General features: G+C 43.9%; 1 protein-coding gene across 2 annotated transcripts in view; it reads right to left on the bottom strand.

The window, feature by feature from the left end:
• Nucleotides 1–23,696, bottom strand: part of GARS1 (glycyl-tRNA synthetase 1) — a 39,453-nt gene that overhangs the window by 10,099 nt on the left and 5,658 nt on the right. The window contains exons 2-12 of one of the 2 annotated variants that reach the window (XM_051852876.2): nucleotides 19,728–19,829; nucleotides 18,631–18,733; nucleotides 16,727–16,868; nucleotides 15,422–15,510; nucleotides 14,522–14,598; nucleotides 8,650–8,795; nucleotides 7,677–7,826; nucleotides 4,468–4,630; nucleotides 3,288–3,452; nucleotides 1,370–1,482; nucleotides 548–688 (exon numbers count right to left, since the gene is read on the bottom strand). In XM_051852876.2, coding sequence (XP_051708836.2) covers nucleotides 548–688; nucleotides 1,370–1,482; nucleotides 3,288–3,452; nucleotides 4,468–4,630; nucleotides 7,677–7,826; nucleotides 8,650–8,795; nucleotides 14,522–14,598; nucleotides 15,422–15,510; nucleotides 16,727–16,868; nucleotides 18,631–18,733; nucleotides 19,728–19,829 — 1,391 coding nt within the window. Of the gene's footprint in view, nucleotides 1–547; nucleotides 694–1,369; nucleotides 1,483–3,287; nucleotides 3,453–4,467; nucleotides 4,631–7,676; nucleotides 7,827–8,649; nucleotides 8,796–14,521; nucleotides 14,599–15,421; nucleotides 15,511–16,726; nucleotides 16,869–18,630; nucleotides 18,734–19,727; nucleotides 19,830–23,696 lie in introns of both variants that reach the window. The other variant, XM_070059401.1, reaches the window with a different exon arrangement.

Here is a 23,696-nt window from a genome sequence, read left to right as displayed (position 1 = left end):
TCACAGTCCCTCCTCTGCAGTGACACTCTCCCGCGACACCGTCCCTTCAGCCGTCCCACTCGGTTCTCGTCTATCCATCTGGCAGCCCTCACCTGCAGGCGCACATGAGGCACACCCACGGTACCTGTTCTCACAGCCTCACCAGTGGTCATCGCGTTTGGTTTTTCTGCTGACTGTTCCCCTCGTTAGTGCGAGACTTTACTATACTCCTTTAAAGGCCTCTTACTGCTTTTATATTGACGTTCTAAAGTCCTAGAGTACTGCAAGCCTCCAAAAGGCAGCACTGACTTGTGAGGAGATACAGCTTCATCATCTTGAGCGAGCTGCCTCCTCTCAGAGAGTTAACTAGAAAAGTAAATCTTTAGAGCCACTTGGAATCTATTTTCAGGCTATCTGTCAAAACCACAGCAGACGGTTCTTTAAATGCGGCGAGAGGCAGTGCTCACCTGCAAAATTCCTGAACAAACTGACCTCACTCCGACTGTTGGAACCAGGCAGACAGGGCGTACCTGAGGGAGCACACACAAGGCAACACCCCAAATCTTACCCTTTCTCACGCAAGAGCACCTCCATCTCCGTGACGTAGCACTCGTCACAGACGGCAAGGTACTCCATCACCAGCTTGGCGTCCTTCTTGTAAGCCTTCCCTATTGCTCCCTTATTGGGTTCAAACTGGACGACATGAACAGTTTTGTAGGAAGTAGTCAAGGAATCCAAACACAGAGCACTGCCGTGGTGTTTCAGAAAACAACCTGTCATCAGGAAAACCACCCCTGTTCCCACCAGCACCCCAGATCCCGCTAACGCTGACACATACTCATCAGCAGACATGTTCCAGTTACGGTGCGGTCAGAGGGATATTCTCTAACTAGCAATCTAACCCCATCCACGACCTAAAGTTATGGTAACAATTTCATTTCTAAAATGCCCAACACAACAAGATCTATTTCCTGTCCCTAGCCTAGCTCTAAGAAACCAACTCACAACCTCACTGCTGGTATTAAAAAAGAAAATATTCTATGTGCTGATTTATACATCAACTGAGCAAAGTTATTATTTCACTTATTATAAAATGACACTCATCTTTTAAAGAAAAAGCATTCGCCTGCTACCCTTTACTTGAGGAGCTTGTAGGTAGGTATAGGTGTGGATAAATGGACTTCGGAAATGGCTGAGAAAAGTGGCTCAAGGCAGGCCAAACACTGGGCACCTGTCAGGCACAAGACAGTCCAGGAGAGGAGCCGCAAACAGTGACAGGCCTGCAAAGTGCAACCACTACATCCAGAACATCTTAATTTGCTCACAGAACAAGACACAGAGTTGGATTCCTACGTTAGTCTGGTCCCGAGTGTTCGGAGTGACCAGAAAGGATATGGGCTCTTTCAGAGGCTTCTCAGCTACCAGTGGGACTTTGGTGGCTCGGGCATGACAGGAGAGGTCATAACAGGAACGGTCGGCACACCCAACAATCTCAATCCAGCCCTAAGGAGACATAAGAGATCAGAGCATTCATTACTTACATTCAGTTCGCTCAGAAATACACATGGACTCTGACTCAGGTATTCCAGGATACTTCAACTATCCAATCTCCATTCAAACCTTATCAGTACAGGAAATGGAAATACTTTGTACGCCAGGAGGCTGACAAGCCTGTAAAACCCAATTCACACTGCACATCAAGCAGTCTTATTTCCCAGAGAGACAGACATTGCCATACTGTGGCTGTGGGGTCAACTAGTATATCCCAGGAGCCTAGACAAGACTTGTGGATCTGATTGAAATTTGTCGGCAGGACTCAGAACGAACTGTGTTGGATAAAGGGCCTACTGCTGTCACCACTGGGCACCAGATGACTGCCAGAACACACTCCTCAGCTGGCCACACATGGGCATTAGTGTCCCATCACTTTCTCTACTGAACCAAAGAGCAGGAAGTAAAGAGCGGGTAAAGATTCAGCCACAAGACAAAACTAAGTAGCAGCATGATGACCACATTTGTGTCAGGTTTTACTTCTTCATAACACATAAACTACTTAGACACCAGAGGGCTCTTTGTATCACGCAGGGCACGACAAGACGATGCCATCTGTAACAGCAAGAAGACTGACCGACCACATGTGGTTGGCAGAGCTGAAAATACTAGTTGGCCCTTTAGAGCCAAGGCTAGTCCATCTCCAGCACAGGGGAGAGCCACGAAACACTTCTGGAGGGAGGCACGAGGGGGGAGGTTTCACTTCCTACATCAGAGTCTTCAGAGCTGTCTTTTTCTTTTTTTCTTACAAAAGGGAGCCACTGCTTTTTAGTATGATGAATTTTTATTTTTTAAAAAAGTGAATCCATAAAAATCCGCTCCAAAAAGTGAAAGCCAGGGTGTGTGGGAAGCAGAGTGAGCTGAGCGAATCTTTCTACGTGGACGTGAAGGCCTCTCCAACACTCAACCAGTGGAGGCCAAAGGACTCTCAGCCCCTCTCTTTCGAATGCCACCCAAACGGAAAGCTCCCCATATCCAAATGCCTTTTCTCTCAAGCTCCAATACTAATGTCCACTGCAGGTGCAGTGCAGAGGTGACCAGGACACCTCTGAATTTTTTTAAGACTTATTTATTTATTTGAATGGCAGAGTGACAGAGAGACACTGATTGGTTCACTCTCCAAATGGCTGCAATGGCTGAGACCGGATGGATAAGGCCAAATCCAACAACCTAGAACTCCATCTGGGTCTCCTACATGGGTGGCAGGGATCCAAGTACTTGGCCCATCATCCACTGCTTCCCAGGCACACTAGCAGGGAGCTGGATCAGAAGCAGAGTAACTGGAATTACAACCAGCATTGATGGGGGATGCAGATGTCCAAAGAAATGGCTTAACCCACTGCACTGAATTTTTATTAAATACATAGAATTTGAGAAAAGGCAGTTCCTAAACAGGAGATGAGAATCTAGTAGTCTACCAAACAGCACTTGAAGCTGAGAACCACAATGTTCTCACTCAACCCCATGCCCCATGCCCCTCACCCAGTAAACTCCACCCCTCTCCCTCCCTTCTCCCTCAACTTCAAGAAGCTGTCTACGTCTACAAAAGACTCTGGACACAAAGAGTAACCCCTTCCTTTCAGGAAGGCAGGGGACATCTGTTTTTCATCATTTGCTCAGGAAAAGATCTCCTGTCTCTTCTCTTGTTCTACTCTGACATAACACACCCCAAATATCCATGTTTCTAAGTTTGATATCCATGTTTCTAAGCCCACAGCATGAAAAACACACAGTCAAGACCACTCCACACTACTCACGTAGGATGTTTTGGATTCGGCATCCCAGCAGTCACAGGCGTAGTGGGCCATCTCGTTCTCCATGTGCTGGCGGAAGCGGAGTTTCTCTGGAGACACGCCAACCTTGGTGAGGTAGAGGTAGATGCGGCCAATGAAGTAGCCTAACACTGAGTTGTTAATCACACCCTGAGGGCGTCAGGAGGCAAGCACAGAGGAAGGGGAAACACGCATTAATGCTTTTGAAAACAAAGTACCACTTCGCACTGAGTTACTCATAATCTCCTAAAAAAAATCCAAATACAAAGTACACTATTTTTTCCTGCTTCTGGAAGAATTTCGAACACTCAAAATGTGCCCTCAGTTATCTTTAAAGGGTTACTGTCAAGCTATCAAGGTGACAATCATGGAGTTATTCACGCATCTGTTCAGCATCCTCACTGGACCAGTAAGTTCAGCCCTGCAGCTCCCGCCTCCAAACCCGACAGCACTGAAAACGACAGTTGTGACCACTACCCAGAATTAGCAAAAGGACAGACACGTCGGGAAGATTCTAAGGTCTTCCTACGCAGTGAGACGTGTGAGCCCCGCGAGGTCCCTGGAATGACAGTTTCAGCACTGGAAGATCTAGGAAACCTCCCAGCCCTTCTCCCACCCACCACGGGATCTCCTTAGCAAAATGGCTGACAAGTGTCCACCCTGCGTCTTCCGGGGTATTTTCAGGGCCAGGAAGCTCTCTGCTTCCCAGGGCAACTCGGTCTACTCCTAAGCAGCAGCTACATTCCAAGTTTCCAAACACTCATTTCTCCAAACATTTAGAGAGATTCTGTGACCTGTACACTCATCTCCCGATTGCCATGGACAATACAGAATTTAAACTGCAGAAGGCATGCTTTCTCAGAATCAAACTGTCTCCTCCAGTGCTGAACACACTGCTAAAAGTGGAATCAGTAAGGCGCAGTTCAAACCAAGAACTATTTTCCTAGTACTTGGTCAGACAATTTTTTTCGTGTTAGCCCCGGTGGCTCAGAAATTGTGATATTCAGGAGATACTCTCCCACTATAATACTACTGTAGAATAAATTCTGTATAAAAATAAATACAGTCTGCAAAACAAAATGGCTGCTAAAATAATGCACTGTGTCATCCAAGCCGCACAGAGCCCTGGCTGGCACTGCCATCTACCCCACGCCTGGAATCGTACCTGTTCCACAGCGTCCCCCAGGCGCATTCTCCGAGCAGACTGCCCGCTGACCTGGGCTTTCGCAGAATACAAACACAGGTGGAGATCTGCTACATTCTGGAACTTGGGGTGGTCCTTCTCATTGGGGTCTACAAAGTGCTCGATTTCTGCCATCGTGAATTCCCTGAAAGCAAAAACACAGGGGATAAACCCCCATGCTCAGCTTCACCGAGCAGTGACCAGCGCCCCCGCTTCCGAATGCATTCCGCACTGCAAAGGTCCCGACCCAGAAGCCTCTTCCCTCGAAGGAAATGGGCTGCTAAGGGAATGGCCGAGAACAGTTCTGATTAGAGTTGTTGTCTTTAAACATATTAATGAAACTTTGCTACTCGCTATTTACACACAATGAAACCTCTCTCAAACATCTGTTCCTCCCATCTAGCCGTATCCACAAAGATGGCAGCTTTCAATGGAAAATAATTTTTGAAAAGCAGATTAACACCATTTTTAAATGTCACACACACACACACACACACACACACACACAAAGAAATGATACTGAATAGTGACATTCAAATAAAACGGTTTTCTCTGAAGCATTAGCAGGTCTTTATAAATTCTATACTAAATGAAGTTCCCGATATTTACTTTTAAGAGAAAGGAAAATTAAAAGTGAATTAAAATGGCTCTTTAGCTTTGAGAGCAGCTTGATTACTTCATTTTTACGGCACTGAATAAGTAAATGATTGATAATGGCACCAGACAGCTGGTTTCTTTGGAGCAGGAGCTTCTTAAATGAAGTGTTATTCAAGGCCAAGGACAGCAGGCCTGAAGTGAACAAGCTAACATCAAGCTAACTGCATAAAGACAGAATCAACATGCATAGAGTAATGGCTTTCCTAAGAGAGTTCTCTGAACAGCAATTTAGTAGCTACTGGTGGGGGAAATGGTTTAAGTTAATTTTATGAGTCAAAATCAAATCTCTCTTAAAAAAAAAAACACATTGGCTGGTGCACTTCCATCATTATCTCAGATGTTTTTCAAGTAATAAAAATTGCTTCCAGTGGGTCCTGAAAACACATGAATGCACTGTAAATGAGCTTCAATTTTTAAATTTTATTTTTTAATGGTCTCTCTTATTGGGTCCTACAGTGCCTGGGTTTTAATGGTCTCTTAACAAACATCAAGCAACTTCTTGTACACAGAAATGTCAGAGGTCTGTTCTGACTTAGCTCACCATGGCCAGCAACTGAGCCTCTGTCATTTAAGGTAGTGAATAAATGAAAGGCCCTGCTCAGAACCCCAAAAAAGCTAAAGCCCTTCCATCTGTTCTGTCAAGAAATCAGCTTGGTGACTACAGTTAATAACACTGAAATTTTCTGAGTGTTCTCACCCCTAAAAAAAGAGGGAACTAGGTGAGGTGATGGATTACGTCAATGAGCTTGACTTGACTGTGGTAATCATTCCATAATATATACACACATCAAAACCTCACATTGGGGGTTAACGTGCAGGTTAAGCGGGACTCCTGCCTCCCCTTTCCATCCAGCTTCCTGCCAATGCCCACCCAAGGAGGCAGAGGATGATGTTCCAAGTAGGGTCCCTCCACCTCTGTGGGAGACCCAGACGGAGTTCCTGGCTCCTGGCCTTGGCATCTGTGGCGTGAACTAGCAGAGAGAAAATGCCTCTGTCTCTCTCTGATTCTCAGTGAGTGTCATTCTGCTTTTCAAACAAAGACTAATCACCTGATAACTCTGTCATCAAGAACTCAGCCCTGAACAAACCTGTCCGAGTCCCACCCTGGAACAAATCACGGGGTGGCCAGCTCATGAAAGAATAAGTGGATTTCTGGTCGGGAACTGGCAGTGCTGCTCTGCAAAACCTGCCAAAATCCACACAGGACACGGAAGTGACACCAGGGAACAAACTGTCAGACTAAACAGCCGTGGGCCCCTCCCAGCAAGCCCCTAGGGTCACCCTCTGCTCCAGCCTGGCTTCTGGCCTGACTGCTTCCCTTCCACAGGCCTGAGACTCTGCCTTAGGTCTCGGTTCTTTCCACCTTCCCACAGCTGCTCTATCGATGGGACTCCTCTGCGCCAGGCTGGCTGTAGACAAGGCCAGTCTTACACACCTCCCTGGGATTGGGATGCCTGCCCGCTGGACACAACCGTAACAGGGGAAACCAAGACAGACAAGCCCAGACCCTGGGGAGTGAAACAGCCTGGAATCTGGGAGGGTCTCCCTGTTAGGACACCTGGTGGAAGTTGATTACTTCATCATCCTACGCAGAAGCCCCACAGGTCCTCCAGGCTGTGCAGACTCCTTCCTCCTAACCGCAGCTTCAAGATGCAGAGGCAGCGTGGGGACCAACAAGACCAGGCAGGTCCTGTGGGTGCTTTGAAGTCGAGTCAGTGTCTGGCTTAGGCTGTGGCCCAAGTCTGACTACAGTGAGAAAGAACAGAGGACAAGGTGGGATGCTGGGGCTGGGAGAACACGTTTACAGCCTAATGAAGCTCAGTATGGCCACACAATCTACTTTTATACAGAACATGTTACTCCAAGAGATGAGAGCAGAAAGAAACGTACAAAAATCACAAAAAGCTCAAGTAATAAACTCAAGTCATGGTAAGTTTCTAAAGAAAAGTGGAACTAAACTAAAACCACCTTCCCACACATTCTTGGTCACATCAGACAAAATAGGGCATTAGAGGAGACAGGGAGTGTCTGTACTCGAGCAGGGGACAGGCTTGCTGGCTGGCCTTCTAGGACCTCCAAATTCTGGAAGCTGTGTCCAGAACACCAACTTACTGAAACAGCCTCGGCCCAAATCCAGCAATGCGGTGTTCGCTGGACACCCAGAATGAGCCTCCCCCCATCACCATCACCCCAGCCCAGCCGCACTTACACACAACACCACTCCCAGAACTTCCTCGGTTCAGACTACCAGGATCTCACCATCCTCAAACACAGGAGAAAGGAAAAAGATAAATCTGGAGGAGTAAGAAACCCAAGGTCTTTTCTAGCAGCCTTCCTTGCCCCGAAAATTAACTTTGGTCATTCCAAACTGCCTGCATCTGAGAGATTACATGTACAGATAACAACTGTAAAAATTCTTTACAGAGAAGACAAAAACCAATCCATAATTCGGATTACAAACCAGAGATGTTTTAAAATAACAAGCTTTCATTTGCCCTTTGGTGCCCACTTTATAGAAGTAACATGCACAGTACCTGACTCGGATCAACCCAGATCGAGGGGAGATCTCATTTCTAAAAGAATTTCCAATCTGGGCAGCAGCAAAAGGCAGCTTCCCTTGGTTGAATTCCAAAAGTCGTTTGAAATTCAGGAAAATCCCTTGTGCAGTTTCTGGCCTCAAGTACCTATAAATTTAAGTAAATAAGTCTGTTACAAAGAAAGATTATACCGTCCAACAAACCTGAAATTCTAGATACAAATTCTAGAAGTATACCAATTTCCAACAAGGCTTTTCATGCTCTAAAACAGAGTTTTAGAAATAGATATTTTACTCAGTGGCAAACAATCTCATAACAAGTATTAAAAAATTTATTAAGTGGGGTGGGCATTGTGGCACGTGGTTAAGCTGCTGTCTATGATACCAACATCCCATATGTGAGCCAGTTCAAGTCCCAGCTGCTCCAGTTTTGATCTAGTTCCCTGCTAATGAGCCTGGCAAAGTACTTGGAGTCTTGCCATCCACATGGGAGACCTGGATAGAGTTCCTGGCTCCTGGTTTTAGCATGGCCCAATCTCAGCCATTGTGGCCATTTGGGGAGTGAACCACTGGACGGAAGATCATTCTTTCTCCCTCTCTAACTGAGTTCAATTAAATACATAAATTAGAAAGGAAGAAAGGGAGGGAGGGAGGGAGAAGGGAGAAAATGGATCAAGTAACTGGTATGGCAACACTGTTGTTGGCAAAGGGATTTTTCTTATTTATTCCAATGGTCAAAACACAGTATCTTACATAGTGCCAGTAAGATCAAACCAATCTAGTATCTTATTAAAATAATGCTATAACTAGGAGACATTACGGTCATGGATTTTACATTTCATTATTTCTCTTCATCCATCTTCACCGTCTGTGTTAGCACTTTTTAATATTCCTCCTTCATAGCACTGATACTTCTTATACAAGCCATTTTAATAGCTTCCTTTCATAAATAAATACTGAGTGATACGTACCCAGGCATGTTTCCGCCAGGTCCAATGAAGGTCTTGAACATTAAGTTAAAAGGTACTGGAGCAGACAGATCATTTCCAGTTGTGGGGGATTTCACATTATAGTTCACAAAAAGATCCCCAAGTTCTTGCTGTCCGTAGTTGTCAAGCTGGAGGGTATGTCAAGAAGATAGTGTTAAAGAGAAGAGAAGAGAAGAGAAGGCCTAAAATAGAGCACGGCACCCACCCATCCTTACAACCCACACAAAATTTAAGAATACCAGCGTCAACCTAACCTTCAGGATGTCCACATTAAAACCATGACACACTTGCCATTTACTCCTGGAGTTCGGAACACCTGCTTGGAACCAGCCTCAAACTCACATTCACCAACTCAGAATGAAAGATAAAACAACCCACACTTCTTGTTCAATTCTGATAGCTACTGGGTGGCAATGATCTAAAATCATCTAAGTTTTCAAAGCTGACTTTTATCACTGCACAAATTTCAGAGCCAGGTGCTGTCTCTTGTCAGGTAGTGAGATGAACACACCACTTTCCTGTACCACCAAATGGAAGGCAGAAGGCAGAAGCCATGTCTGACTCATCTCTGTGTTTTCCAGGGCATTGCAGCTTCTACACACTGATGACCGACCAGTATGAAACCCTGTAAAATGATGTATACCCTCCAGTTCAAGAATTTCAAAAGCTGATGACAAATCTACTTTTCAAATGAATAAATTTTACTTTATTTTGAATATTTATTTATTTATGTATTTAATTGAAAGTCAGAATTACAGAAAGAGAAAGCTGCATCTTCCATCAGCTGGTTGACTCCCCAGATGGCTACAATGGACAGGGCTAGGCCAGGCCAATGCCAGGAGCTCCATCAGAGTCGCAAACATGGGTGACAGGGGCCCCAGCATTTGGGCCATCTACCACTGCTTTTCTCAGGTGCATCAGCAGGGAGCTGGATTAGAAGTGGAGCAGTTGGGACATGAACTGGCACCCATATGGGATGCCGGTGTGACAGGCGATGGCATTATCTACTATACCACAATGCCAACCCCACCAAATAAATAAATTTTTAAAACAAAAAATAAATAAAAAGTAATCGGCTCACATTAACCACAGATTTAAATGAACAGTTTTAAAAATTAAGGCTTGTGGTTCTATTTCTAAAAAATGCCTAGGGAGAATTCCTAAAATACCGTACTTCGTACCATTACTCAGGAGACTGGATCTATGGGGAAGTGTCCCCGGGGCATCCAAGGTACAAACACCACAAATATGAGCTGGGCTCCCTTTTAGAAGACAAAGCTACACAGCCAGAGAGCATCACTCTTTCCCACATTAAGTCACGAATATGTACTGCTTTTCGGTAGAGGGAACAACAAACAAAGAATTCAGGCAGAAAGTGATTCTGAGGACAGACAGGAATCAAAACCCTCACACAAATTAAGCAATAGCTAACAAAATCACAGCTGCATTTACCTCTTGACCTAGCAATCTCATTTATAGAAATCTATTTTAAAGCTACAGTAACAAAAATATGACAAGATGCAAACACAAGGCTACTCAGTGCAGCACTATCTGTCATGGTAAAGACGGGACTCAGTCCAAATGTCCACCAACGGGAACTTGTTATAGAAATGATATCCACAGAAGGCAGAGCTCTGCAGCTGTCAAAGGGAAGGAAGTCCATCGTCATATCCTACCACGGGGCACCCTGGAGACATATCCTACCACGGAGCACCCCCGAGACACTGCTATGTGAGAATTCCGCAGTGCGGGAAAGTGCTAGGGGACGCTACCACGTACCTAGAAAGTGGGCACGCAAACGTGTGTTTGTTACCCATGTCTTTGTCTATGTATTCCAATAAACAAAGAGAAAGTTCTTTTGTTTCAAGTTAAAAATTGCTTACCCATGGGATAGGAAGGAATATGGTGGAGGGAAGACACATCATGGTCTGCTCAAATAGCCTTGTTTTTTAGATTTGACTTTGAAACTATGAAATGTAACTTGCAGCAGCCATTTGGTTAAGCAGTTAAGACACATGTTAAGATGTTTTCATCCCGTATCACAGTGCCCGGACTCATAACCACCTCCTGCTCCCGACTCCAGCTTCTTGCTAAAGCAGACCCTGGAAGGCAGCTGGGAGGGTTCAAGCAATTGGATTCCTGCCACCCATACAGGAGACCTGTACTGAATTCCTGGCTCCCCCTGGTTTGCCCTCAGCTTAGCCCTGGCCATCCTGAGTATTTGGGAAGTGAATCAGTAGATGGAAGTTTTCTCTCCCTCTCGGTCTGTCTCTCTGCCTCCCAAATAGGCAGAGAGAGAGAAAGAAAGAAAGAAAATCTGATATAATACTTAAAAACATGAAACTTTAAAAATTAAACTAAAACAAAATACAGGAACTCTGTACTGAATTGGTGCACTAACTATTCAGAGGGGGTGACTACAAGTAGCTTCAACAATTATGTCACTGTGACTGCACAACACCAGTGTACCCAAACAAAAAAATTCACATTATTGATGGAGTAGGTATTGCTATTCTGAGACCATTAATGCATTCAGTGGGGATAAGATTTATCAGTAATTATGCTGGTGCTGCTGAGAACTAAGATTTTTGGTATAAGTGAAACAGATTTAAGATGAATGAAGTAACAAATAAACCCAACTTTAACTAGAAGTATCACTATTAAATCATGATGATTTTATCTTTTAAAAAACACCAAGTTCCTAACTCAGTCTACTGAAAAGACCTAAAGCCAATGACCAATTAACCCCCTGCCCCATCTACTAAGGATCAGAGCTCCTGGGAGGGCTGCCTGGTTCCAAGTCTGGCCCAGTCCCTGGCACTGCAGGCATTTGGAGAATGAACCAGCAAGGTAGAAGAATCTCATATAATATATAAATAAATATATTTGTTTTTAAGTTTAAAAGATTTTAGATGTTTAAGATTTAAGAAGTTTAAAAATCATTTTAAAAACTAGCACATCTAGAGATGGATCAGCAAAAACAGAGAAGAGAAACAAGAGAATTAATTCTGAGCTATTAAATCCATGTAACAGGAACAATGTTCTTTCTACCTCAGAAGGTGAATCAGTGCCCTTTAATGAAGCTATCATGCTTCCTAAAGCTAAAAAGGCACCATAGGCACCAGCAGGTGCAGAAAATGTTATTATGTGCAGAAACAATGCATGGGTGTTGGGTCACTGAATCCATCAGGGCTCTAAGTATTATAGCATTTCCTATGGGTCTCTTGGTTTTTATTGAGGATCATACTGACAGCTGTTGTAGGTATGCTTATGTGTGTGTGTGTGTGTGTGTGTGTGAGAGAGAGAGAGAGAGAGAGAGAGAGAGAGAACATAAATATCTAATATGGCAAATCAAAAAACTGATTGCTCTTTTAAAACATGGAACAGAAAGCCAGTGCTCCAATTAGAAATTATAACTTATCAAATCAACATGTTACTTTCCAATTCTGACAGTTTACTAGGAAATGAATGACACTGTTAAGATCAAGGACAGAGATACACAAAACCTTAGTAAGTCTGAAAGTCTGCAAGCAAAACAGAGGGTTTAGTGGTAATTAGTCATTTTCATTTCTTCTTTCTAATAAAGGTCATGTATTTGGAAATGGAAAGAAGTGAGATGAATGGATGGCTGAAACAGCATCAAAATACAAGAAATTATTTTCTAAACCATGAGAAACAATACTAAAAGCAATGAGCTTTTCAAGCAGGGGATAAAACATATTTCACAAAAGACCAAAATAAATTGGCAGATGATTCAACATCCAAATTAAGAAAGCTTCCAATTTAAATGAAGGAGAAAATTTCTAAGCTAATTCTGGAAAGCTAGACACCACAGAGAAAAATCAGCTTCCTACTAATACAGACCCTGGGAGGCAGTGGTGGTGTCTCAACAATTGGGTTCTTGCTACCCACATGGCAGACCTGGCCTGAGTTCCCAGCTCCTAGCTTCTAGCCTAGCCCTGGCCATTGCAGGCATCTGGGGAGCGAACCAACAGACAGAAGCTCACCCAACTGTGCTTGCTTTCTCTCTCTGCCTCACAAATGGATCATTTTTTTTTTAATTGGGGGGGAGGGTGCTATTAGAGCATAGCAAGTTACGCTGCCACCCGAGACGCTGGCACCCCATATTGGAGCACCAATAATCTAATCTAGCTTTCTTCTAACGTGACTGAGAAGAGAGCAGAAAACGGCCAAAGTGCTTGGGCCCCTGCCACATACATAGGAGCCCCAATGGAGTTTCTGGCTTCTAGCTTCAGCCTGGCTGTGGTGGTCATTTGCGGAGTAAAGCAGTAGATAGAAAATCAATCAATCAATCAATCTCTCTCTCTCTCTCTCTCTCTCTCTAGCTGTCTTTCAAATAAATAAATTTTTAGTAAGAAAAACCAAACAGGGCAATAGTGGAAAGTATCTAGTAATTTCCCAAGAAAAAAGCAAACATTTAAGAGATGAGCCTTAGTGGACCTCTTGACTAAACATGGAATTACTGAAATGTACTTTGCTTAAATGGAACAGCTGAAGAAAAGGTCAGAGTCCAGCAGTATATACCTGGACAGGTGCATCTTCCTGGAGAAGTTCATCATATTCTTTTTATTTATCTGAAAGGCAGAGTTACAGAGAGGGAGGGAGGGAGATCTTCCACCTGCTGGTTCACTCCTCAGATGGCCACAGCAGCCGAGCTGGGCCAGGCCTGAACCAGGAGCCAGGAGCCTCATCCAGGTCTCCCACGTGGGTACAGGAGCCCAAGGACTTGGGTCATTTTCTGCTGTTTGCTCAGGCACCCTAGCAGGGAGCTGGATCAGAAGTGGAACAGCTGGGATTTGAACCAATGTCCATATGGATGCCAGTGTTGTAGGCGGCAGCTTTATCCACTACGCCACAATGCCAGCCCCCTTCATATTCTTATAGTAAGTAGTCTGTGACTCAAAAAGGGTAAAAACCATTTCTAATATACAAAATATTCCTATCCTTTGCTAAAGGTATGAATTAATTATTTCCATGGTCTCTTTTGGTTTCCTTGGAAATTTGTCAATTTAAATACAAATTAAAAAACTGCAAGTCTGTAGGCAAACTGGGACAAGCAAAGGCGGAAGAGCAGGGCCTTCTCATCAGCTTCTACAAACAAGAGTGTGCAGTCAGGGTCAGCGTAACCAGACCCAGACCAAAGCGAGGCAAGGCCCATAACGTCATCTGCCCCCAAACCTCCTCACCTGCACTGAATACTTCCCTGGGTTTAGCTGCAACATCCAGAAAACCAGTTTTTAAGAAGAGACAGCAAGGGCCGGCGCCGCGGCTCATTAGGCTAATCCTCCACCTTGCGGCGCCGGCACACCGGGTTCTAGTCCCGGTCGGGGTGCTGGATTCTGTCCCGGTTGCCCCTCTTCCAGGCCAGCTCTCTGCTGTGGCCCGGGAGTGCAGTGGAGGATGGCCCAAGTGCTTGGGCCCTGCACCCCATGGGAGACCAGGAAAAGCACCTGGCTCCTGGCTCCTGCCATCGGATCAGCGTGGTGCGCCGGCGCAGCACGCCGGCTGCAGCAGCCATTGGAGGGTGAACCAACGGCAAAGGAAGACCTTTCTCTCTGTCTCTCTCACTGTCCACTCTGCCTGTCAAAAAAAAAAAAAGAGACAGCAAATTTAATGCCTATTTACACTGACTTCCTCACTTTGGTTAAAATGAAGGTTTAGCTACAAAAAGTACAGAAGGAAATAAGATACAGAAGAAAACAGAAATGCAAAAAGACATGCAATGAGGACAATAGGGAAACTCCGCTTCTTTACAAGGGTGGCAAGGTTCAGCACAACGTGGACTTCAACAGCTCCCACACACTAAAAGGCGACACCTACCTAGGTTACTCACCTGGGCCAAGACACTTTCCATCTCTGATTTCTTCTCAGCAGAACACTTCTTATCAGACATCAGTTTCTGCAAATGAGCTGTAAGGACAGTGTTGGTAAGCATCAGTTTTAATCAATGAGAAAAAGGACAATGCATTTTGAATTTCAATGTTGGACAACTAAAAAATTAAAGATAATATTCTTAATTTACATGAATCCTATGGTTATTTAATTTTAACAGCTTTCATTTAATTTATTTACCTGAAAGACAGAGAGACTGAGAGAACTCTCCTATGTGCTGGTTCATTCCCTAAATGCCCATGATGGCTGGGGTTGATCTAGGCTGAAGCCAGGAGCCAGGACCCCAATTCGGGTCTCCCACATTGGTGGCAGGGACTCAACTACTTGAGTCATCACCTGCTTCCTCCCAGGGTTACATCAGCAAGACTCTGTCATTGAGAGTGAAATTAAGGCTGAACCCAGGCACTCTGATATGGGACGTAGCTGTCCCAAGTGGCATCTTAACCACTGCACCAATGTCTAGTCCCCATGACTGATTTTATAGAACAGTCATGATAGTGTCGATTCATTTGCTAATTAGAAAAATTATTTTCTGTTTATAGTGAATTAACTGTGCATAACTTTGGAAATTCAGAAGCAGCTCCTGGTTCCTGGTTCCTAGCTTTGGCCTGGCCCAGCCCAGATCATTGTGGTCATCTGGAAAGTGAACCAGAGGATGGGAGATCTCTCATTCTCTCTGTCTCTCCTTCTCTAACTCTGCCTTTCAAATAAATAAAATAAATCCTTTAAAAAAATTGTACTGTATATGCCTCAATAAAAAAAGAATGGAAAAATATGGATAGAAACAAGTTAAAACCCTTTGTTTTGATTAACTCTACTTAAAGGAGATGAAGAACCATACCTTTTAATAGATGGTCAGCACGAAAGCACTCTCCATTTTGCACGTCTTTTACCATGAAGTCAGCGAACTTGTCTACATGGCCAGAAGTCCTAAGTTAACAAATGCAAGTCACTCTGGCACGCTCATAACAGTTATTACATAGATAGATATCACCCTTTAAGACAATCCCCCTTCAATACCTTTATCTATGGTCCATGTCTGAGTAGCTCAAACACAGAAGCATCCGTATTTGCAGTAACGACATACCATTGCCAGACAGCTATGTATGTCACAGGACATTCTTCCTCAAATCTATTCCCACCCTTTCCCAAGTTCTTCCTTCCCATCGGAAAAAAAGACATTAGCTAGGTTATACTTGTTCACAAGGTATCACAAAGTCCCACTACTTTTCAGGATCAACTTCCATGCCTATGTTGTTATCATTAGTGACCTAAACAAAGGCCAAAACCACTAGAAATTTGACTAGCTCAGGATTTATGATGGCTCAGGGTGGACACTGAATCTTAAGGAGACTTTTCTGTCACGGAGCCTGGATGGACACGGCGAGTATCTCCACACAGCTCCTCTCAGCAGAACAAGTGGCTGAAGAACAGGTAGCCCAGATCTTTCAGAGCCATCATAAGGAATTCATTCTGTCTATACTGGCTGAGACAGTCTGAAGGATACAATCACTAATAATCAGCTCTTTACCTGGCAACATTAGGTGAATTAATTAATAAAATTCCTCTTTCACAGTTTTATGTTCAAGAAATCTTGCCCTACTTTCAACAATACAGGAAGTAATAATCTCAACTTCAACGTAAACACCTAAATATTAGATTGAAAATGCATACAGTCATGCTCTCAGAACTTCTAAGAACGGATAGTAAGGAAATAATCAGGGATATGCACCGAAGTCCATCCACTGGGATGTTCGATGCAGTCAGAAGTCAAAAACACTTTGAATACTTAAGTAAACTTAAGTTATTTCATAATTTATGACAAACCCACAAAATACTGCTACCACTGAAAATGCCTCAGACACATCTAACGACACGAGTAAATGTTAGTCTACGTTACATGGAGAAACAGCAGCGTGCTGCCAATACTGGTATATATATGGATGCACAGAACAAAGACCAGAAAGACAAAGATCAGAAAGACAAACGCAGCAATTTCTACATGGCTATCTGTGGACAGCAGAGATGCACTTTCTTTTATTTCTTGTGTTTTTCAAATGTTCTACATGACAAAAGGTAGTCATTTGTAACTGGAAAACTACTTAAATATGTGCATTAAGGAGTTTCCCTCCAAGCAGGATCTTACTTTAACACTGGCTCTGGGGTGAGCATGGTGCAATCGATTTCCAGAATTTGCTCCTCTTGGATAAAATGCTGCCTCCAGGTCTGAATAATGTTGTTCTTCAAAGCACAACCAACGGGCCCGAAGTCATACAGACCACTCACACCTGTTAAACATGAGCAGAGAACACACATCTTATCTTGCCATTCTGAACAACAATGAAGGCAAAGAGACACGAGAAACCTACAGGACGTGACGTCCTCCCTAAGAGCATGTTAGAGTCAACAGCTCCCTCAGTACAGAAGCGCTCTACTTCCAGGTAGCCAACAGCAGTGAAACCAAAAAGCTCATACTCCCTCTACTGGCTCCACGTTTGTACTTTCAAGTAGGATTAGCCCAAAATTGAAAATAAAAAAAGTTCCTCTGTATAAAAGAAACAGAAAAGTTATAGTTTTCTGCCACAGAAATAAGAAAATAATGTCACAGCAGCTGTTAACAATGATATAAAATTTAACATCAAGTTGCCTTATTCTTGGGTATTTGTGCCACTGTTTTATTTTTTAAAGACTTATTTATTAATCTGAAAGAGTTACACAGAGAGAGCAGGAGAGGCAGAGAGAGAGAGAGAGAGAGAGAGAGAGAGAGAGAAAGGTCTTCCTTTTCCGTTGGTTCACCCCCCAAATGGCCACCACAGCTGGTGCACCATGCTGATTCGAAGCCAGGAGCCAGGTGCTTCCTCCTGGTCTCCCATGCAGGTGCAGGGCCCAAGCACTTGGGCCATCCTCCACTGCCTTCCAGGGCCACAGCAGAGAGCTGGACTAGAAGAGGAGCAACCGGGACAGAATCCAGCGCCCCAACCAGGACTAGAACCTGGGGTGCCGATACCACAGGCAGAAGATTAGGCTAGTGAGCCACGGCGCCGGCCAATATGCCACTATTTAAATTTCAAGAAGTTAAGCATTTAGAGATCACTTAGCCAGACTCAAATCAAGTTTTGGTGGGCAAATTACTAAGTCAAACATTGCTATAATGATCTCTGTTGACTACGAAAAACATAATTCCACATTTAATCAATGAATGATATTCACCTATATGCCTTCACAAAGCAGGGAGAAAGATGTGACTGAACCACATACCTCAGAAGAATGATTTTTCTTGACAGAGGCCCATGGACAGTAACCTAAGGCCTCTGTTTCACCACTGCCCTTGTAGGGAGGGGCACACACAGTCAGTCGGGACTACCACTGTTCTCCACTACTCCTAGGTCTCCACTGGATTCTAGGATGAACACACAGGGGCCAGTGTTGTGGTGCAGCAGGTTAAGCCACTGCCTGCAATGTCCACTTCCCATGAGGACCGGTTGAGTCCCAGCTGCTCCACCTCCAATCCAACTCCCTGATAACGCACCTAAGAAAGCAGCAGCAGATGGCCCAAGTGCTTGGGCTCCTGCAGCCCATGTGAGAGACCCAGAAGAAGCTCCTGACTCCTGGCTTCAGTCTGGCCCAGCCCTGGTTGTCATGGTCATTTGGGAAGTGAAACAGAGGATGGAAATTTCTCTCTCTCCCTCCACCCTCTCCCTCATGCCTTCCCTCTCTGTAACTTTGCTTTTCAAATAAATAAAGGAATCTTTAAAAAGAAAACTATACAGAAGGACACACACATGCCACATGCTTAATACACAATATGCAACTGCCCCCTGCTATTACCTACGTTCTAATGAAGGAAAAAAAAAGCAGACTTCAATCACAAGTAGGGTAGAGACAAGTAACAACAAATGACAACTTTAAACAAACAAACAAACAAACAAGGATGTATCCTGTTTTATGTGACCTGTTAGAATTAGATACCAACTGGCAAGCCATTTTCCTGACTTAAGAATATTCAAACTACTAACAACACAATTGTTCTTTTTACCATTAATCCCCTACCTCCATAAATAGCAAAAGCCTGATCGTAGAAAAACCTCCTCTTCAGAGTATCTTCCATTTTTGCTCTGTCTACAATGTCATCTTTGGGCTGTAATGCCAACTCCTATAAGAGATTAATAAAAATGTGTGATTAGAGGGATCAATGCAATATGAATTTAGTTCACATTCAACATAAAATTTAAAAATATAGAAGCCTCAGTTCCGCCACCCCTTTACTTAATCACTTAGGAAAGTCCATAGCCATTTCCAAGCTTACTTGGTTGCAGAGACTGATATGCAACATAAATAAAACCTGAATTCTTAGTGACTCACTACAGTAAAGTGATGACTTTAAAACTCCAAACTATTTGAGTCTGTTAATGGGAGGTTAATTGTTTTAAAAGTTGGGGAGCAGTATCAGGTGAATAGACTTCCTTTAAAAAAAATTAGCGGCTGGCGCCACAGCTCAATAGGCTAATCCTTCACCTAGCGGCACCGGCACACCAGGTTCTAGTCCCAGTCGGGGCGCCAGATTCTGTCCTGGTTGCCCCTCTTCCAGGCCAGCTCTCTGCTGTGGCCCGGGAGTGCAGTGGAGGATGGTCCAAGTCCTTGGGCCCTGCACCCGCATGGGAGACCAGGAGAAGGGCCTGGCTCCTGCCTTAGGATCAGCGTGATGCACTGGCTGCAGCGCACCAACCAAGGCGGCCATTGGAGGGTGAACCAACGGCAAAAGGAAGACCTTTCTCTCTCTCACTGTCCACTCTGCCTGTCAAAAAATAAATAAATAAATAAAATAAATTTTAAAAAAATAAAATAAAAAAAATTAGCAAGACAATTATTCCTAAGTGTGTAAGACTTCACAGAAAGTGTGCAGCGTGGCCCAGAGGAATTCACATCGTGCACTAAGTCTCAGAGTGGGGCTGGGGGCAGGAGTCAGAGAGGCTCCAGGAAAACTGGAGTCTGCCAGGTGGATGAGGAGAAGAAGGCATTCTGGGTAAACAGATAAACCCAATGACACTGTTCAGGAGGCTGCCCAGGTCTCTCCTAAGATCAGATGTTAAACGAAGATGAACAATCCCACACTTAGTTATGTTCCTATTTTGGCACCCAAGACTCACCTTTGCTTCCAGAACCCGTTTCCGGGCTTTGAGTTCAGATACTGCTTTGTCTACATCTGCTTGGGGTGCTTTATCTTCTTTCAGTTTTCGCACAAGATCTCCCTGGTCAACAAAGGAAAGTCATGTTCAGGATTGGTTTCATATATCAAGAATGCACGAATGTGTTTTGAAGCATGCTTTTCAAAAAAGAGGTAACTGTAAGAACAATGCGATTCCAATGCTTGGTACATGAGGGTCACTGTGAGCAATGGAAGGTGTCTGCCCTCAGCTTTTACAGTCCCACAGATACAGAAAGTTCACAAGTAACTACACTCACATGCCACTTCTTTCTCTGGGGGAAGGAGATGAAGAAGGAGGCAGTTTGAAAAAGAACTACATATATCCTATGGAAAACAATCACTGAAATTAAAAACACACCAGATAGGATAAATAGCAGTTCAGACATAGTTAAAGAAAGAATTAATAACCTAGAAGACAGACCTAAAGAAAACATCCAGAATCACAGATAAATAGAAGACTGAGTCTAACTCTCTCATCCAACCAGAATGCAGAAGAATAAAGAAAAATTTAAGAGGCAATATTTGAAGATAATGGTTGTGACTTTTCTACAACTGCTCAAAGACATGAATTCTCAGTTCAGGATGCATAAGAAAATCTAAACGCTACACCAAACAAAAAAAAAAATCACACCACGAGAAGCTGTAATAAAAGACTTTAAGAAGGGTTAAAGACCTAGATTTCCATCTCTGATCAGTTAACTATGAAACCCTGGACAAGTTCTATACCTCTCTGAATTTCCTCAACTATAAAATCAAGCTAATAACAAATCACTGAATTGTCAAACACTTTAAATAAAGTAATTTCAACAGCACATAACACACAGTGGACAAAAAGCACTCAACTTGTCCACAACAGAATGACCTGTTCTATCCCAAACTCCTTCCCTTGTATATGGTCCCCATATGTTAACAGCCACAAAATCTACCATTTCCCAAGCCAGAAACATCAAGCTACCCTCTACCTCATCGTCTAGTCAACTTGACTTCAAACTCTCCAGTCTAATCTCTCCCTTTCAGCCCTCATAGACCAGATTGCTAAAGCAGATTACCACTGGTCTCGCATTCCAAGGTGTCTACACTAAGGTTAGAGCTGGCCCCAAATGACCCTCGCCTACAACACCTCACCAGCACTCTGCAGGCCTTTGCACTACACACAGCACCTCTCACGAGGTGACTTCCTCCCCCAATGACTCTACTCTCCTACTCAGAAGCGCTTGCCTTCCACATGACATCCCACACCCTACAACAAGCATGCCTCAAATATTCCAACCTGACAACTGTCGCCTTGAACCTGTCTTAAATACAGGCTGGGTTTCTCCCATATTCCTCAGGGGCTGAGGTGGGATAATGTTCTTACTCCATACTTTCAAAATGATTCTTCTTTGCTCCTCCTAAACCCCAGCTCCCTGATGAGCCTGTCATCTCCCCTTCCTCTTGCTGCTGGCATTTTCTAAGCTCCATTTACTCCCCTCATCCACTGACAGTCTCCCTCTTCCACGACTCACCCTACTGTAGAATGCTCCAGGCAGGAGGTGAAAGGTGGCTCTTAGATCTGAACTGCAGTAGGCATTTAGTTTAGTGCTTAAGATACAGGTTAAGATGCCCACATCACACATCATTGTACCCAGGTTCAACATTTGGCACTGGCTCAATTCTAGCTTCCTGCTGGCTAAAAAGACCCTGGGAGGCAGCAGTGATGGCTGAAGTCATTGGTTACCCACATAGGAGACTTGGACTGAGTTCCTGGCTCCAACCTAGCCCAGTCCTGGCTGTTTTGGACATCTGGGGAACGAACCAATAGATTAATACTCGCTCTCACTCTATCAGGTAAATAGGTGAATGATTTTTTTTTTAATTATCTGAAACTTAAACTAACTCTGTTGTATATTCCTATAATCAAAAATATTTTCCCATGGTGTTAACATATCTTGGATTTTCCAGGAATGCACACAGGAAAATTAGTATAAAGGAAGATCACACTTGGTTTTCTTTAGAACTTTACAATGATTAGTTCATTCCTCAAGGAAACATTGTTCACTATTTGAAAACACATTGCCAACAGCAATGCTGCTGTGACATCTATGCAGCCTACACAGCATAAATGACACTTATAGCAGCTGCACTCACAGTACACCCACACACAGGCGTAAGCATGTGCATACTGCGCATAACCCCCACTGGGCCACACCTAAGAGTTTACATGTTCAAATACATTGTATTATTGCTTTATTATAAATGTGTTACACATTAGTTTATTTCTTTGTGTTGCAAATAGGGCATTAGGTGCACCAATTTTTTTCCTTTGGTTAAATTTAGGTAGATATTTTGTATGAATTTCATTAAGGATAGTAATAAGGAATTATAAAAAGGGGATACCGGGTCGGACATAGTTGAGAACCATGGATTATTCTCTTACGTCCAAATGCACGTGGTCTGTTGTTACACTAGCAGCTTTTATTCTGCTACACCCTTTGCAATTGGACTCTTAGTTCTAATATACTTATGGCAAGAGTTTATCCAGCAGCTTAAGGTTCTGGTTGATGTTTCTTTTTTTTTTTTTTTTTTTAAATTAAGATTCTATTTATTTTGAAAGGCAGAGTTAGAGAGAGAGAGAGAGAAAGGAAGAGACACAGAGATAGAGAGATCTTCATCTGCTAGTTCACTCCCCAAATGGCCACAGTGGCTGGAGCTGGGCCGTCTGAAGCCAGCAGCCAGGAGCTTCTTCTGGGTCTCCCACATGAGTGCAGGGGCCCAAGGCCTTGGACCATCCTCCGCTGCTTTCCCAGGCACATTACCAGGAAGACGGATCGGAAGTGGAACAACGGGACAAGAACCAGCACTCGTATAGGATGCCAGCCCTGCAGGCAGCAGCTTCAACAGCTAGACCACAGCAGCGGCAGCCCCTGGCTGTTCAAGAGCACTGCAGAGAGGCTGAGGATGCTGCACATCAGTTCATTCACTTGTCTCCTTCACTACAATACCTGGAATCCCCCTCTGAACCCTGGTTTATTTATTTACATGCATTTCACCTATCCCTACCATTATAAAATACGCTCTCTTAGGACAGGAATTCTGGCATGTCAACTCTGGCACTCAAACATAAAGGGTCTTGGAAATATTTGTGGGAAATGCTTATCATGAAAATACTTTGCATGAGTTTCAAAAATTTTCTGCACCAAGATAATGTTGAATTCCATTTTTCCATACATTTCCTGAAGAACCCTCACAATTGCTGACTGGTATCAAACCAAAACTTAGCACAGAGCCTAGCACCTAGTATTCAGTAAATCAACACGCACTGGCTCTGTCCCTCCTCTGCCTGTCAGAACACCTGTCCCCCACGTTCACCACCTGCACTTTGATGAGGAGAAGCAGCCCGTGAGCGCCTGTGCTCTGAACAGGCAGCAGCAGTCCCCAGTCCCCTGTGAAGTCTGAAGGCAGCAGGCAAGTCATTGTCCTGAAGGCCTCCCCCGTGCTGAGTCCCAGTACTGGTACTCCCTGCTATTTCACCCATTGTCTCCTGAGCTTCTCAAAGGGAACTCGCAAGCAAGGTCACAAGTAAACAGGCAGGATGAATTTAAAATTCACTGTCCTGAATCACGTTTTTGTCTTTGAAGCTTCGGGCACAGAATCAGGGACACAGGTTCAAGCCGAGGCTAGCTTATCAACATCTCTGAAGTCCCAGGAAACAAAGGAAATAGGTTTATTCCGAACAATACAACATTTAAATCATGATTTATAATGATCCTGTCTTGAAAACAAAAGAATCAGAGATGATCTAGACGTGGAATCTAAGTGGTTAAGGATTTCCACTTCTAATTATTTTTGTTCTCTCTCCACCACCCCACTACTCTTTGTGCTTTCTAGTGTGTACACTGAATGAAACTGACATGAAATGTCCTCAACACCT

This window comes from Oryctolagus cuniculus, chromosome 16 (genome assembly GCF_964237555.1).
Source record: "Oryctolagus cuniculus chromosome 16, mOryCun1.1, whole genome shotgun sequence".
Lineage (NCBI taxonomy): Eukaryota > Metazoa > Chordata > Mammalia > Lagomorpha > Leporidae > Oryctolagus > Oryctolagus cuniculus.
The sequence above is the reverse complement of the archived record's forward strand: the minus strand, read 5'-3'. Positions and strand labels throughout refer to the sequence as shown.